The 17,017-nt window shown below is 52.3% G+C and overlaps 1 protein-coding gene across 3 annotated transcripts in view; it reads right to left on the bottom strand.

Moving 5' to 3' along the window:
• The window catches only part of GALNT14 (polypeptide N-acetylgalactosaminyltransferase 14), a 204,663-nt gene that overhangs the window by 11,166 nt on the left and 176,480 nt on the right, over positions 1 to 17,017 (bottom strand). The window contains exons 12-15 of one of the 3 annotated variants that reach the window (XM_032497298.1): positions 14,348 to 14,431; positions 13,715 to 13,859; positions 3,484 to 3,603; positions 1,729 to 2,276 (exon numbers count right to left, since the gene is read on the bottom strand). In XM_032497298.1, coding sequence (XP_032353189.1) covers positions 2,118 to 2,276; positions 3,484 to 3,603; positions 13,715 to 13,859; positions 14,348 to 14,431 — 508 coding nt within the window. In that variant the 3' untranslated portion in view covers positions 1,729 to 2,117. Of the gene's footprint in view, positions 1 to 1,728; positions 2,277 to 3,483; positions 3,604 to 13,714; positions 13,860 to 14,347; positions 14,432 to 17,017 lie in introns of those variants that run through there. The other 2 variants (XM_032497301.1, XM_032497302.1) reach the window with 2 other exon arrangements.

Below are 17,017 nucleotides of genomic sequence, written 5' to 3' on the forward strand. Positions count from 1 at the left end.
CACTTTATCTTGCCCCCAGGGAACTGCCCGACAGGCACAGAAACAGAGGGAGACAAAGAGACAGAGGAGGACAATCCCTGCTCCTTTAGTTATGTCAGTGCAGTGTCTGATTCCCCTAGTTAGGGGAGAGGGCGCTGGTGAAACCATCTGTTCTTCTCTGCAAGACTGGTTTAAATCCCGTGGACACACAGCCTTCAGGAGCCAACAGAACATCTTCCATAGATGTCTTTATATATTACACACTTCCTTTCCTTTTCACAGTGGGGAGGGAAACAGCCCCACAAAAGAGGCAGGTTGTAAGTAAATAAGGCAAGAGGAGGACTGCACAGAGACGACTGCTGGGGAAATGCTGGGCCCGCGCACGCAGCCTTCTCTTTCCACGTCTGCAGGAGTCCATGGCCATGGACTGTTTAACAATGAGCTTGAACGTGCCCCATTCCTGAAGTCTTTCTGGTTGCAGGGGAGACAGACACCTGTTTCAGGTAGAAGATCGGAGATGGATTCTAAAATGGCTCCCAGTGACCCCCACTTCTGGCTTCAGCTCTCTCATGTCGTCCTCTCCCCTTGAGTGTGGCTGTGCCCAGGGACTTGCTTCTCTCAAACAGAATGTGCCCAAAGTGATGGGAGGTAACTCAGTGCACTGATTCCCAGGCTTCTTGAAGGAAGAGAGCTCCCAGATACCACTGTCCTGCAGCAGTGGCTCAAGGTCCTCATCACTACCCCTTTCTGGAGTGCTAGACAGGCTGCCGCGGATGCTCTTGCTATGTTTTTGAATTCCACTGCCTTTCCCGTATTCAGGGACAGATAGAGGTTGGAAAGAACTCTGACTTCCGTTTTGCTGGCACGTGTGCCTTCCCGGCTGACTTGCTTTGATGAAATGGGTTGCGGGGTTGGAGAGGCCTATATGGCAAGGAATGGAGGGAAGCTTCTGGCCAACAGCCTGCGAAGAACCAAGTCCTACCAACAACCACTGCAATCTTGATTGCAGACTTTAAAGTCACCCTGAAGCCGGGCACCCAGTGAGGCCGTGCCTCATAGAAACCAGGAGATAGCAAAGGCGTGCTGCTTTAAGCTGCCAAATTTTGGGGTTATTTGTTACTCAGCGGCAGACAGCTAAGACCAAGACCATTACTAATCAGCATGTGGTGAACTTACCTTGGCTGAGAATATTTTGGGAACTTTTAAACAATTGGGTTAGTTCTTTTCTTAAACTCTAGTGATTATGAATGGACAACCACAGTACCCCTTTCTCAGAACACACTGGGGATCTGTTAGAGAAGATCCTAACAAGATCCCCCTGTTAGTCATTGCACACCAATGACTGCAGACTATAAAGCTATACAGGCCCACAGAGACAAAAAGGATGGCAACTGTAACCAGGGAGGAGCCTGGGTCCTACTGTGGACCTACTGCACGGGGGGTCTCCACAGGGGGAGCTAGGGGCTCCTGGATGAGATGAGCTGCGTATCCCTGGGTAAAACCACTGCTGTGCTCTGACTCCCCTACTTGACATCACAGAAAATGAAAGACCACAAAAGTTACATGTTCTTTTAAGGTCACACAGCCTGTCGATGGCAGCTCAGGGTCAGGACATAGGTTTCCCATCTCCCTGTCCTCTTCCTTGTCCACCTGCCAAAGGACCCCACCACCCCTATACCCCTATTGAAAGAGAACTGAGCCGAGCTCTGAGCTGACATAAGTAGAAACAAAGTAAGAGATACACAGAGAAAGCTTCTAAGGTTCCTTTATTTGCTTTGGAAACGACCTCCATTCTTCACCTCTCAACTGAGTCCTGGCCTAGTGACAAGGTAGACTTTCCTCTCTAGCTTCTTTTGTAAGGAAGGGAACAACATTGATACTTCCCCTCAGATTTCTGTCTCCAGGTACCAGTCGGGGACAGACTGGGCCAGGACTGGAACTTAACAGCATTGAGAACACGCGGGATCTGTCTCTGAGTTCCACTTGGCTTGCAAGTTCTTCCTGCATCCTCCCTGAGACAGCCTCTGCCTCCCAGTTCAGGGTGTCTGTGGTGACAGCGGGCTGCATGCAGCCTGATTTCCAGCCTGCTGCTCCTCCGGCGATGTGCCACCCCACAGCCCCCACTGGTTCCTGGGTCTTCAAGAGCTCATCATGTCCCAGTGCTGGCTCATAAGTGAGGACTCACACGGGTTGACAACGATTTCCCTGCCATTTTCAGTGCCATCACCAAACATGTCTGTGTCGAGGCAGAGGTGGAATGCCATGTGCTCAATGCGGGAACCAGTCTTGGTCCATTGCTGGGAAGACGGAGAGGAGAGAGGATGAGCCAGAATTCTCTGGCCAAGGCCCCAGGTCCTATCAATAATATTGGGCGCTCCAGCATAATTAAAAACATTTACACCATATGGCTAGGGGCATCTAGAGACTTGACTTCATGGTCTCATGGAGGAAGAAAATCGCAACTAATTGCTTTGCCAGGTATTGTTCTTGTTTTTTTGTTTTTTTTTTTTCCATTGGATAAAAAAGTAAAAGCGAAATCAATATGTTTGCTAGGAAAACCCATTAGACAGCAATAACTTTCCAAGCAATAGGCCAGAAAATGTGAAGTGAGTTAGTCACAGAAGCAGCTAAAGAAATGATCCACACGTGGTGTCTGCACTGTCAGGAAGAAGTGGGAGAAAGCTGGGGGACGGCGATGCCAAGGGCAGGGGGCTCCTGGGCAGCACCCGATGCCTGAACCGTTGCTCATCCCAAGTGTTCCAGCACACGAGGGCCTAAGCAGAGAGGGGGTCTCATGCTGCTGACAGTGGACTTCACTTCGCATGACAAGGAGGGAGGGGGTGGACACACACTGTGGAATCACCACTGACCAGGTACCATGGGCCATCTCAGCTAATTGCTCTAACAGTTACCCTGTATGATGGGCATCATCAACCTAACACAGAGGAGAAAACTGAAGCCCAGAGAGGTCCAGTAACCTGCCAAAGGTCACACAGCCAGTGAGCCATACCATGGGCATTTGAATCTCAGTCTAACACCAGAATCCAGTTGGTAGGAAATTGAGTGGAGCCAACACCTTGCTGCTAGAGGAACTTGGCATGTAGTGTGTCTAGAGTGCTATGAATTTTGGTGGACGTCCCACCAGAGCCCACGGCTCCCCTCAAAGGCAAAGGCTGACTCTTGCTCATCCCTGTGGCCCTGAAGGCTGGTCCCAGGACTCTCCTACTCTGGGATCCTGGGTGGGCGTCGGAGCACTAGATACACATGCAAGGTGAAGTCCGACGAGGTCAGCAGGCTTTCACGTGGCAGCTGAACACTGCTGTGGGCACCATGGATGTATCAGAGGAGCCCTTCCCTCCCTCTGCTAACCAGAAGGACCTCTTTCTTACCATCATCATCTCTTCTACAGCTTTTCTCTTTTTCTGCCCATGAGACTTAGACCTACTCAGGCAGCCATGGTATTGAAGGTGGCCATGTCCCAGGGTGGATGCACTGAGCACTTACCTGTTTCTCATCTCCATTCTTGCAAAGGGCAAGAACCACAGGGGCGCCCGGGAACCCGGTGATGACCGACAGGCACAGTTCCTCTTGGACAATCTGCTGGGTGTACGTGAAGGCCCAGATCTGGAGGGGAAGAGGCCAGGAAGGGTCACCTCAGGATGCTTGGAAGCCACCATGTGGGATACCCTTCTGCCCCCACTGACAACTAGCACAGCTTGGTACGAAGCACTGGGGGTCCTAGCAGGAATCGACTGTCAACAGGTCACCTTGGAAAATGCTCAAGAGTCAGGGTCACCCGCCTCTGAAGTTTTTGTCCCCACACCCTATGAAGGGGATGGGCTAAGGACATGCAGGCCACCTCAGGAAGGCAAGGAATAATTCCAGGCTTTAGAGGGGAGACTGAACAACACCCAGGCCAACCTGCATGGTCTTTGGTTTCTCCATTTGGATTGGTGTCTGTTCCTTATACTTGATATCTCAAGTGGCTACCAGCTAAGTCACCCCCTAGCTGTCTTTAGAATGTCCCTTCTTTGAAAAGGAATCCTGAGAACACAGGAGATACAGCAAGAGGCAGATGAAGGGACACAGGGAATGAGGAAGGGTTCCAAGGGAGGGCGTGGAAGAGGAGCGGGAGGAGAGGAAGAAGGTCACGAGAAGTCAAGTCATTCCAAGAGGGTGCATGGGCGCCAGCACTCCTGGAGGACAGATCATTTGGCCCTGGAGCTCCTGCAGGGAGAGAAGGTGATAAACCAGATGGACAAGCAGCTTTCTGACAGCAAAAAGAAAGGGCATTCTGTGAGGTTCATCACAGGGAACAAGGAACGTTTCCTCCAAGTGCCGCAGATCAGAGAGCCATCAACTGCTCAAGAAGCCAGCACCACTTCCCAGCTCTTAAATCAGGGTGCGAGAGTGCTGGCATGATAGTTGTCAAAAGAGCACTTCCAAGAGGTGTCTCCCAGGCTGTGAAACGGGAAGGACACCTGTCCTTTGCCTTCATCGTGGGGCAAGGAAGATTTGGGAGTCAGATGCCCTGAGGGCAGCCACAGAGAGGACCCTGTTAGGTGCTATACCCCTCCTCTTCCATAACACCCCTACTGTCCAGCTGACCTCTCTACCAGTCCACTCATTGGCCACTTTTCCTTGGCTCAAGAATGAAATAAAGGTTCCTCAGCTGGCCAACCCCTGCTCTGGGACCTCGTGTCCTGTAAGCTGACATGGTGTTCATCTGGCCCTAGTTCTGCACCTTCCCCAGCTCCTGGAAGCCACCTCCTGGCCCCACGTCTTCTCCTGACCTCCATTTCTGCCGACACCTTCCAAGTCCTCCTGTGACTTGGATTGCTCCTCCTCTCCCACAGACTGGGCCCTTCTGCTGCCCCCACCAGACCCCCTGGATGCTGACCACAGCCTCTCCTGATCTGGGGTCTTTTCCTGTCCCTCACACCTGGACAGGGCCACTAGCCCAGTGGAAGCCATGGTCCCCTAGTGCTGGGTCCTGCCTGTGGATTCTTCCGTCCTTTTTCAAATTGCTGGTGTCAGGAGAAGACCTAGACCAGAAAGTACTCCCTGGGGAGTGGAGTGAGAATTCTTGAAGCCTGAGAATGGGTACACAGAGGTTCTTTACTCTCTTCCATCTAGTTCTAGACCTATATTTACTCCAAATTTTATATAAGAAAACATGGTGAAATGTATTCCTCTGGCTTTGTGAACATCACCATCCTACACATATCTTTGCCTTCTTCCAAGGTAAGCTGACAGGGCCTGTATGCACAGAGGCCATGTGAGAGCCATGACAATATGGCCAATGATGACTAATGTTTCTTGAGCACTTACTATGTGCCAGGCTCTCTTCTGGGAGCTTTACCCATGTTAATTTCACCTTCATAAGAATCTGATTAGGTAGGTATTCTTACTATCCCCATTTTACTGATGATGAAGGTCAAGGTTCAGAGAGCTTATCCTAAGTCATGGACTAGAAAGTGGCCGCTACAGCCTCCTCTCCAATAGCTCTGTTGCTGCTGCTGCTGGAGTCATAGCTGGTTCTGGGCCGTTTTACTTAAGTTCAATCATGGGAGATGTCTGTCTCTGAGACCCTCTTCCAGGTTGTAAATACTAAAAGTATAGACGAGCTCCTCCTCAGCAGGAGATAGCTAGCAAGAGATCCTTCCTCTGGGCCAGTTCCCAGCACCAGCCCGTGAGAAGGGAAACCAAGGTCACACACCTGGGAGGGGGCAGACCAAAGAGCAGGCCCCTCCCCTCACATTGATGGGAACAGGGGCAAGAGTGTGAACGGAGGCCCACACTCCGCAGACTCCACACCAGACCAGGGGATGTACGGGTGCTGATTTCCAGCCTGGGATGCCTCCCTTTTCTTCTCACCCCTGCCTCTGTCTCCCACCATGAACTCCCAGCCTGCGTCTCCCAGCTTGATAAATGGTCCCCTTAGGGTCTAGGTGTGTGTACTAGGGACACAGTCCAACCTCTGGAACAGACCCGGGGACAGAGATCCACACAGGTCCTGAAACCAGGCTTAGGTCATTCGGGTGGTGGGTTTTGGGGTCCCACAAATTTGGCATGTGATGTAGAAAGCAGACGCTGGTCCTGGGCCCAGAGAATTCCTTAGCCTGTGGGGAGGGGAGAGAAGGACCCAGGTTTGAGGGCAGGGCTACCTGGGGGCCATTTGCCCAGGCCCACTGGACAATAGGCCTCAATGGGAGACTTCTGATCTGTCTGGAAACGAGGCTGAACACACAGTCATCCACATGGAAGGAAGATGAGGCTCGTCCCTCTGCCCCATTACCTGACCACATAGCTTGCAGTGAACCATGAATTAGCCTTTTAAAAATAAACCCTGAAATTATCTTACAATCACAATACCCCAGCTTTGTGTTCTTATGTCAAAAACATTAATGAATTAAATGTAAAAACTTAAAATATACCACAATTTCTGCAAGCTCGCTTTGGTATTTCTTTTAATATCTTAGGGGCTTCAAAAACCAGAAATGCTAGGGGTAGCATGGGGGTGGGTGTGGAGTGTGGTTCTTTTGACACTGAGACACCCCACCCAAAAACGCCTTTCGGGAAGGAATGTATATGGGACACCAAGGCTGGGGCCTGAGGAAACCACCTGGAGACCCTCCAGGGAAGTGTGTGCACAGGCAGACACAGGGATGGAAGCCCTGACACTCACTGGACCTTCCATTAGCCTGTGCTTTACCAGCACCGAAATAATTCCACCTCACAATCCCCCAGAGGAATGCAGCTCTGTGGCCACATCTGCAAGGACAGAGGGGAGAGGAAGCAGGAGGCAGGAGTGGTGGGGCAGGAAGTGAAAAGAGGTTTTCCTATTCCCATTCTGTGGCCTGCCAGACTTCCCAGAGTGGCCGGTGATGCATGGCTTTATTACCCTAATCTCCGAGTCAGAAATGAATTCAAGAAGGCAGCACTGGTTGCTCAGGCTGGCCTGGCTGCAATCGGTGAGCACGGACAGTTCCATCTAGGGACCCGGTGAAGTCAAACCCCTCACCCCTAAAGCACACAGACATAGCTGGACCCATGGAAGGTAATCCAGAGGCCATCCTGAAGGTGGTGTGAGCAGCCTTGCCTTCCCCTCACTGAGATGGATTGGTAAGGGGCTGAGAAGGAGGGGGTCCTCTCCTGGCCTTCCAGCCCTTTTGCTCCTGCCCTGGATGAGGAGAACTGAGGATGGGGAGGGGATGGTCCAGGCCAGAAGTCTCTGGAGAAGCTAAGTCAGGGGCCCACGCACAGGGGCTGATCTTAGAATGACCTAGAGCCACCTCTGGTGGACGAGAAGGCAATTAGCCCGGGGCAGTGCTTCTCAGCTGGGGTGATTCTGCCCCTATCCACCCCTCAGCCCCAGGGAAGACGTTTTCTGACTGTTAGGACTAGGTGGGAGGGGGTATTATTCATGACTAACGGGTAGAAGCCAGGGGTGCCACTGACCATCCTACAGTGCACAGGACGGTCCCCACAGCAGGCATCCGGGACCGGTGTCAATGGTGCTGAAGGCGAGAAACAGCCTAGCCTTAAATGCTTGGTCTCTGGAGGCAGCAGTATAAAGCCTGCTCTGGTGTGACTCGAGTGTGGCCTAGGTGGCCTTGGTCAACTTCTCTCAGCCTCGTTTACTCCATCTATGAAATGGGGGCACCACCAGGACGTGGTTCACGGGGTCGTTGTGAAGATTCAACAAGAAGATGCAAGTGGAACCCTCGGCCCCGTGCCTGGTGGAGCAGGGTCCCTGTCAGCAGTATTTTTCTGACACGTGGGCAAGAGGGGTGGCTCGGTGAGGATGGAGAAACATTTAGATGTGGAGAGAAGTGAGGAGGCTGGGTTTTCATTAAGGCAGGAGCCCAGGTCATTTTCTGATGGTGGCAAGTTCCTCGTTCAAAAATTCTTCTGGGCAGGAAGAGTAAACACGGAGATGATGCAGTGGCTGGGATGCTGTGCTGGGGTGAGACAGCCGAAATAGCTCTGTGACAAGAGACGCTTCTGTTCTAGATCCTTTATGCTCACTGTTACATAACCGTCACAGCCACCCTGGAAGGTCAGCGTGTGTTGATGGACAGGGGACTGAGGGCAGTGGTTACTCTGGGCAATGCCAGGGGCAGACCCCGGGGTCACCTGGGAATGTGGAACGTCCTTGGTGGGACGGGATCTGAGCTGAGTGCGTCCAGGGCCACAGGCTGGCCTCCAGCCTCTCAGGCCACACTGGGTGATGCACCAGTCCACCCAAAATGCCTGGAATCCCTCTTCAGACAAGATGTAGACAGTGAGCGAGAAGGTTCGAATGAACCTTTAGCTCAGCTGACCCCTTGGTACATCTGTACTACTGTGGGGTCTCCCAGATGCACTGACTGGCCGTGCGGGGGACCCTCATCAGCTGCAGGCACAGACCTCGCTGCTCCCCGCTGGAGGCCCTCTGACCAGGGGCGGCTCTGAGACACACTCCTCTCCTTCCACTGGGATCTGCGCTAGACTCCCTTTCGGGGTCTGTGTTTCCAGGCCATCCCGTCCTTTCCTCCTAAGTTGTAAGAACACACTTACACATATGATTGCAAACCCATACCTAGCACGTATGGTGTTGGGTTATGTTGTTGGGCTCTGGAGTGACTGCCGGGGCTGGAATCCTGGCTCACCTGTTTATTAACCCCATAAACGTGGCTGAGTTACTTACTCTATGCCTCTGTCCCCTCGTGTGTGAAATGAAGACAACAGCAGACCCTACTACAGACGCTAACCCCTACACGAGTCCGGAAAGGTGCTAGCCACAGAGCAAGTGCTCAGCTCCTGCCTGCGACCTGACTGTGATGATGGAGGAAGCCAGCAGGAGGCAAGGCGGCCCTGGAGAGCTTCCTCCAAACACTGCCTCTGCTCTGCCTCCCAGGAGAGATGCTGGAGAGGTGGCTGCAACAGAGCTATTCCCAAGAGCGTGCTGAGAAAGCCGGGCAGCAGAGGCTCGTATCAGGCAGGGAAGTAAGGTGGTTGCAGACTCACTGAGAGGTGCTGATGTGAGTCCAGGTTTGGGGGAAGGGCTCTGACCTTCATCACCCTGACTCAGGCTATCCAGCTGCCTGTATGCATCCTTCCTAAGCCAGTAGCCTGACTTGCTGGGGGTGCAGCTGGAAGGGTTCACTGCAAGGTTTCAAATTTACACTTCTTCCCTTTCTCTAAATTAGGATAGCAGTTAGACTGATGCACCTGTATTCTTTCTATCTTTCACAAATATTTTTCTAGGGAATCCAATACAATTGAGAGGGAACTCGTTACCCTGGAGGTTTCTGGGGCTTAACGCATTTACAAACGGATGGTGTGTTTCTCCTGTTTCTCACCCAAGGCATTGGGTGCCGCCATCTTGAATGCACGCCCAGATTAGACATTTGGCTCTGAGGTTGGCAAGCCAACCAAGAAAGGGACGTAAGGGGGGATGAGGGATGGATGGGGCTGTGGGATGGATGGAGTGGGGTCATGAGCCAGCACCGGAGTCAGAAGACAGTCGTGGTCAGGTGGTCTCTTCTCAACAATAAGAACACCCGTGTCCCCACGGGACACACCACCCGGAGAGTGAGTGCACAGCTGGAAGCAGAACTCAGACCTCCTGACCCCTACCCTCGGCTGCTCTTTCACCCCACACATCGAGGACCCTAAAATCCCCCACCCAAACACGGGAGCCTGGTTTCAGGACCCGTGTGGACCTCTGCCCCCAGGTCTGTTCCAGAGGGTGGACTGTATCCCTAGTACATACACCTTGACCCTAGCGGGACTGTCTAGAGGGGAGTGAGCAAGTGAGAGACAGGTGGGCTGGGAGTTCACGGTGGGAAACAGAGGCAGGGGTAGGAAGAAAAGGGAGGCATCCCAGGCTGGAAACCAGTGCCTCTGCGTCCCCTGGTCTGGTGTGGAGTCCTCGAGTATGGGCCTCCATTCACACTCTTGCCCCCCTTTCCATTAATGTGAGGGGAGGAGCCTAATCTCTGATCTGTCCCCTCCCTGTCCTGACATGGGGCATGACCTTGGTTTCCCTTCTCATAGGGGCTGGCGCTGGGAACTGGTCAAGAGGAAGGATCTCTTGCCTTGACAGGAGAGAGCTGATCTACACTTTTAATATTTACAACCTGCAAGAGGGATCGCAGTGACAGACATCTCCAGCAATTGAACTTGAATAAAAAGGCCCAGAACCAGCCATGACTCCAGCAGCAGCAACAGTGGAGCTATGGGGTGGTGGCTAGATTTCCCAAACCCTGTCTTCCTCACTTGCTAGTCTACGACCTTGGACAATCTCTCCAGGCCTTTGTTTCATCATCTGTAAAATGAGGAGAATAGTAATACCTAATTAATCAGGTTTTTATGTCACATCCTTGATATGTCCTCTCAGAGACAGAGAGGTGGGGGCAGGAGGGAAGGCTGAATGGGTCACACGAAGGGGTCTGAGGGGCAGATGCAACTCCCTGCGGCCAGGCTGAGGGGCAGGACAAGCAGGGAGAGCAGGAGGGAACCCCGGATGCCACAGTGCACTTGCATAAGGGGAGGCAGGAAGACAGGGCCACTAGTGCATGTAGGGAGGAGGCGGGAACACGGAAGGGAAGAGAAAGGGAACATCCATCAGTCCTGAGAGGGTGTATACACCACATACGCGCACACACTTGGGGGAATATTCTAGCTGAAATAGTTATGTGGATTCCTATCAATGGGTGTCACGCCTTCAGAACGCTGGGCCAGGCATCCCAGGCCTGCTGTTGGCCGCGGGCCCTGCTAGGAGGGGTGCTTTTTAAGTCTGCCTCAGCCCATCTTGCTCCCCAGTGTGCAGCCCAGTGCCCAGTGCACCGCTGACACATGGTGACATCTGTTGAAATGAATGGAACATCTTTCCATCTCAGTGTGTTCTTCTGAGATCCCGAATTCACACTACTGCCACACAAACCCAACTGTTCTCTCCAAAGCAGAGAGGAGTGACAGTTTGGCACTCTCTTCCAGAAAAGAACTCTTTGCTCACTTGAAGACTGTTAGTGTGATCCACTTTAATTTCCCACAGATGACAGCCTTTTCCCCTCCCCTTTCTCACTCCACCAGAACATTGGCTACAGTAGGTACCACCACCCTCCAGTCAAATAGAGGCCCGGCAACCTTTGCCTGGGGCTGGGATACTGGAGGTCCCTCCCTGAGACCCAGAGATCCCATCACTCCCCCTCCCACTTTCTTATGCAGCCAATCACATTAGGTACCAGAAAAAAAACCCTGCTTTGCTAGAAACAGATGAGGCAAACTCCTATCCCAGGGAAAGGGGGCAACAACATTCTTGCTATTTGTGACCCCCCACGAGCAGAGCCCACACAAACAGACTGAGAAGAGAGGGAAGTCCGTTATCTACTTATTTTACAAAATGCCACTTGAGCAAATGGTGTCATCCACATTCTCAGCCGACCCAAAGTAAAACTGACACCCATGGTGTTTCTCTTCTCTCTTCCTGTCTGACTCAGACAGCCCCTCCCGTGTCCCGCTGGACAATTTTTGGAGAAGTCCTGGCAAGCTGGAGTTTGGTGGTGAGAGGCCTTGAATGCCAGGCCAAAGGTGCGAATTTTTGCAGTAGACAACAGGGAGACACTGAAAGCTGTGTAGTGATGGGGAACGGTAGTTTGGTGACTGCATGTTGCTGGAGGCTGTGGTCATAATCTAACGGTGGTTCCCAAGCAGGGTGGTTTTGTCCTCCAGGGACATCTGATCACGCCTGGAGACAGTTTTGATTGGCACGACTGGTGTGTGGAGGGTGCTACTGGCATCTGGTGGGCAGAGACTAGGGATGCAGCTAGACAGCTTACAGTGCACAGGACCATCACCACCACAAAGAGTGATCTGGCCTCAATGTCAATAGTGCCAAGGCCGAGGACCACTGATCTGGCAGGAAGAAATGAACGCTGGGTCCAAGAGCAGCTATTCTGAGGGAAGAAGTGATGGGACTTGCCAGAACGGGGGATGTAGGAAAAAGAGGAGCCACGGGAGATGGACAGGACTGGAAGCACAGCGCTTAGAAGAAGGCGGCCACCTGGAGAGAATGTGTGGGATGGTGAGATGGCCGGGGTGCCTGACACGGGCTTGGAGCCACCTGCTGGCTTGAATTTCAGAGGCGTTTGTCATGGTTGTAGGACTCACCTGATCATGCAGCGTGGGAGATGAAGGGTTCAGGAGGGAGGTTTAAGTGTAAACCCGCCATCCCCTGAGCCCTGTCCTGGAGTCTCACAGCCTCCTCCCTCTGAGGATAAAACCCAGCCTCCTCAGCTTGGGATGCACCATGATGTGCCTCTTCCCTCCTCTCCAGCCTCACCTGCTGCTGCTCCCTCACCATCCCACCCTTCTGATCACAGTCCCCTGCAGCCTTTCAAAGGCAGCCTGCCTCCCAGCCCCAGGCCTTGGTCCACGCTGGACTTCCCGGCCTGCCCTTTCTCCCCTTCCTGATCTGTCCTATTTCTACTCATCTCTCAGGATGCAGCTCATTTTCAGGTCCTCTGGGAAGATGTCTCCAACCCTTGTGCATAAGCTGGATACCCTCTCTCTGCACGTCTATAGCACTGTGGGCCAAGCTCTATCCAGGACAGAGATTATATGGCAATGGCTGCTGACTTCCTTCTTTCTGCATTAGATCCCTGGAGGTACCATGGAGGGCTGCAACCCAGCTTTCCCTGTGCATCTCCACAGTCAGCAGAGAACGTAGATGTCTGCTGAATGAATGAATGAATTCACAGATGGACGAAGATAAGAATTTGTGTCAAAACAAAGAAGGTTGCCAAGGCTGGAGGCATGGATAAAACCTCCAAGAAACCATTTATAGAGAAAAGAACAGTGAATTGAGAACCTTGGTGAATATGCACTGTAGGGGTATGAGAGTTGGGGAGAGGAGCTGGAAAAAAAAAAAAAAACAACCCAAAAAACCAGAGGTGGAAAGAACAGGAACGCAGGAGAATCAGGATCACACAGTGTCACAGAGCCAAGAAGGAAGTTATGAGATGCATGTGCTTTAATGCATCCAGAAGGCCAAGTGTTACAGAGGTTGAGACAGGCTGTGAGTTTGTCAGCAACTTTTAAAAGAGTTCCATCCTCAGAGGGGAGGATACTGACCCACGGTGCTGATGAATCAGCTAAGGCACAAGTAAACCTTTCTGAGGAGGGGTGAGGGAGGTCCCTCCAGACTGGGGGGAAGCAGGAGATAGCACAGGGGGAGCCAGACAGGGATGATCAAGGGCCCTGCCCAGAGATGGGGGCGGCAGACAGTGGGGATGGTTTTACCACATCTGATGTGACTACCTGGAAGTCAGGGTTAAGTCGGCGGGCAGACTCACAGAACGAGCATTGCATCCTGGAGGCAGTGACACCCAGCAGCATGCTTTTCTCTCTGCATCTCTTACTTTAGAGCTACTTGTGCCACCCACCCTGCCTCACCCAGCCCACACTTACTGCCAGCAGCTTGGACACCAATGACACACTCATTAAACTCTTGCTAATTTCATGGCAATTTCCTATCGGTGCTAAACTGCCTGGTGAGGCATCTTTCAGAGAGTCCGTGCATTTTCAGGCCTAATGGAGTGAACCCAGCCCCAGAGTAAGGGGGCTCATGCTTCTCCTGCTCTGCTGCTGAGCTCTGGGTATAACTGACACCTGATGTCATGTAAAAGCAAGTCACAGAGGCTTAAGTCCACGCACACGTTCAAGTATCCCCAGCCAGTGACTTTACCTGGGACTTTGCATCCTTGCCTTCGATCTTGACACAGGGGCTTAACCTGAGGTTGGAGATCTCCTGGTCTTTCTGCTTTTGAGACTCTAGGCACTTCTGCCTCTGTCGGATATTGCCCTTCTGGATGGAGGCATCCTTAGGCACTCTAGAGGAAAGCCACAGGACGGATGAGAACCCACGGCTCTTTGGATGTAACACCAGCAGCCACTAGAGAGGTCAGGCAGGTGTTGGGAGAACAGCAGGGGCATTTTGCTTTGGGCTGTGCTACCATGACTTGTACTGCTCAGGGCCTGGGGGTAGGGGAGGTACCACTAGGAACAAGGCAGCAAGGAAAGACCCAGTAGTCTGGAGCCTGGACCGGAATCAGGGTTAGTGAGTCCATGCCCTGAGGTCACACCCCGGAGCTCAAACCCCCACAGCTAAGAAATAACTGCTAAGCCGACCTCAGTCCCTCATGCTACTGATTAATGTAATTCCTCTTCGGGTGTCAGGGATAAGAGGAGTTAACTGGTCTTCTCAGACCTCCATGTACTTAAAAACCCTCATCCAGATGGCCACAGGCGGTCCCCTCTCCAGACTGAGTCAGCTGAGTCTCCCTGCAGCCAACCAAGGCTCAGGCCATAGGGGAGGTACCTGAGTTCTGGATAGACATTCTCCAGGTACCACTTGAAGCTCTGGCACTGCAAATTCCTCCTCAGGTCCACTCTGCTCTCAATGCTGGGGTGACAGGGGTGGGTAGACACAAAGACAAAATATAGCTGTGTCAGAGACAGGTACCAGTCACACGCACCCAGGGTGGGAAGTGCAAAACACAGGCTGTGCTCATGCTCTGCGCCCACGTCTCTCCAGAGGGTGCTGGGGAAATCAACTGAGAGCTCCAGACAGAACTATGGAAACACTTAGTGATATCTCACAATGGTGCAGTAATGGCACCGAAGATTTGTGCTTTTATTTGAACATAGAATTTGAGGGTGTTTTTTCCTTTTCATTAAAAACAAGGCTACAAGCACATTCAGTGGGTTGTTAATAATTCATCACCAGGGCTCTGGGTCTACTTACTCACAAATCTCTCTTTGGCTTCAGATGTTGAAATACCATCCCCCTCCTCTAGACCACTCCAGCCTCAGAAAACCCTGTTCTTTAGCTGGTTTGGGGCATGGTCATGTATTTGTTCATCACGCATTTACTGAGGACCTATTTTGTGCCATTGTGCCCAATGTGGGATGTGATGGTAAGCTTTCAAGCAAGAGATGGGTAATGAATGAACCAAGTGCTCACAACCTGATGTGGACATGGGCTGGGCCTGCGGGGCATGTGGCAGCCCCTCAGAGGTGGCGCTTTGCTTGTTGGGGTTGGTGGTGGTCAGGTGGTAATGTGGAAGCTGGAATCTGGAAGGAAAGGGGACGTTGCCTAGACAAGCCACAAAGTGGGTGAGGTGGTAGGCCCTGGTAAGGGCAGGGAAGAGCCACGAGAGATGAGTGTGTGTGAAGTGGGAAGGGTTCCGCTGGCAGGAGCAGCGCTACAAGAAGCTAGAATATGTATGGGAGGAGAAGGGAAGCGGGGGCGTAGAGAGGACAGACACAGACCATAATGGGTCTGGGGGAGGAGCTTGGGCTTTAAGGGCAATGGGATGCCAAAGACGGGTTCTCAGCAGAGCATGACATGGTGATGCCCGTCCTTTAAGAGCATCTTACTTATGGTGAACGGATCTGACGGGCAAAGCTAGGAGGGTGGATAGGAGGCGGCTGTAGAAACCAAGGTACTGACCATGCTTTCTGGCAGAGAAGTGGGGGCAGGAATGGAGAATAGGGACAGGTGCAAGTCCCTCCATTTCTGTCTGCACCACCAGTCCTGCCTGAGTTCCCTTTACACCTTGTCCTTCCTGGGCAACCACACAGAACTGGCCCTGCTCTGTCCAGCCTCACCTCCTTCCACCCCAGAGATGGGACCAGGTGCTCTCAAGGGACTAGGACTTCTTATTCAGCACTAACCACATTTCCTCATCAGACTCTAATCAACAAGAGGGCAGGAATAACATTTTTTTAATGCTAAGTTTAGTATTTCTGAACAGTAAATGTTCAGTATTTGCAAGAACCCGGATGCTCAGTGCATGAATGAGGCAGGATCTCCAGGATTTGGTGATTGTTTAGATGTGAGAGTGCGGTCAAGGTGGACATGCAGATTTCTGGCTCGGACAACAAGATGCAAGGAAGAGTGTGCACGGAGATGGGGAACCTGGGGTGAGAAGCCAGTTCAGGAACGAAGAGGATGCATTCAGTTAGGACTTGCTGAGTTGGAGCACCCTGGGAGACACCCAGGCAGAGATGTCCATCTGCTACTTGGATCCAAGGGATGGCGCTCAGAGACAAGGTGCAGGTTAGGGATGGAGATGCAAATGTGAGCAGCACACAAGCGGTGGTTGATGCCAGGGAGAATGTGGAGTGAGAGGAGGGCTTATGACAGGTCTCAGGGAACACCAACATATAAGGATGGGGAGAGTCCCCCGCAAAGGGGCCTGGGAGAGGGCAACCTGCACCGCGGGACAAGAGCCAAGCCTGCAGTTCTGGAAACCCAGAGGTCAGAGGTGCGCCTGAAGGGGGTTAGGTGCGAGAAGATTCGTACCAGTGGGATAACACAGAGGAAGGTGAGGGGCCCCAGGGAGTCATGGGTGGGCCAGGTGGGAGTGATAACAGGGGTGGAGGGCACAGCCTCAGATCACAGTCAGGAGAGGAGCTGGGGGAGCGATGCAGGCAGCTTTCATGAAGCTTGGCTCTGAAGGAGCAGAAGACAGGGTGTAGGTGACAAGCACTGTTGGATTGAGAAAGAGTTCTTGTAGTTTGTTTTCTTTCCTTCTCTTCTTTTCTTTTTAAAAGCTGTGTAAGATACAGAATAAATTTAAATGCTAATGGGAATCATGCAAAAGAGAAGAGAGACTGGCGATCAGGGAGAGAGAAGGCGCACGGAGGACAAAGTCCCCTAGAATAGTGGACCCCACACCATCTGCACATAAGAATCACCTGGTGGGGGGTGGTCTTTTACACATTCCATAGCCCAGGCCACAGCCCAGACTAAATCCACTCTCTGGGGGTGGAGTAGAGGCATCAGTATTCTTTGAAGCTCCCCTGGTGATTGCGATGTGCGGGCAGTTTGAGAACCATCGCCCTGGAACCTTGCTCCTGAGGTCCTCAGACCAGTAGCACAGCATCACCTGGGAGCTTATTAGAAATGCAGACCTACCAAGCCAGCATCCACATTTTAACGAGATCCCCAGGAGATCTGTGTGTACATTAAAGTTTGAGAAGC

This window comes from Camelus ferus, chromosome 15 (assembly GCF_009834535.1).
Source record: "Camelus ferus isolate YT-003-E chromosome 15, BCGSAC_Cfer_1.0, whole genome shotgun sequence".
Lineage (NCBI taxonomy): Eukaryota > Metazoa > Chordata > Mammalia > Artiodactyla > Camelidae > Camelus > Camelus ferus.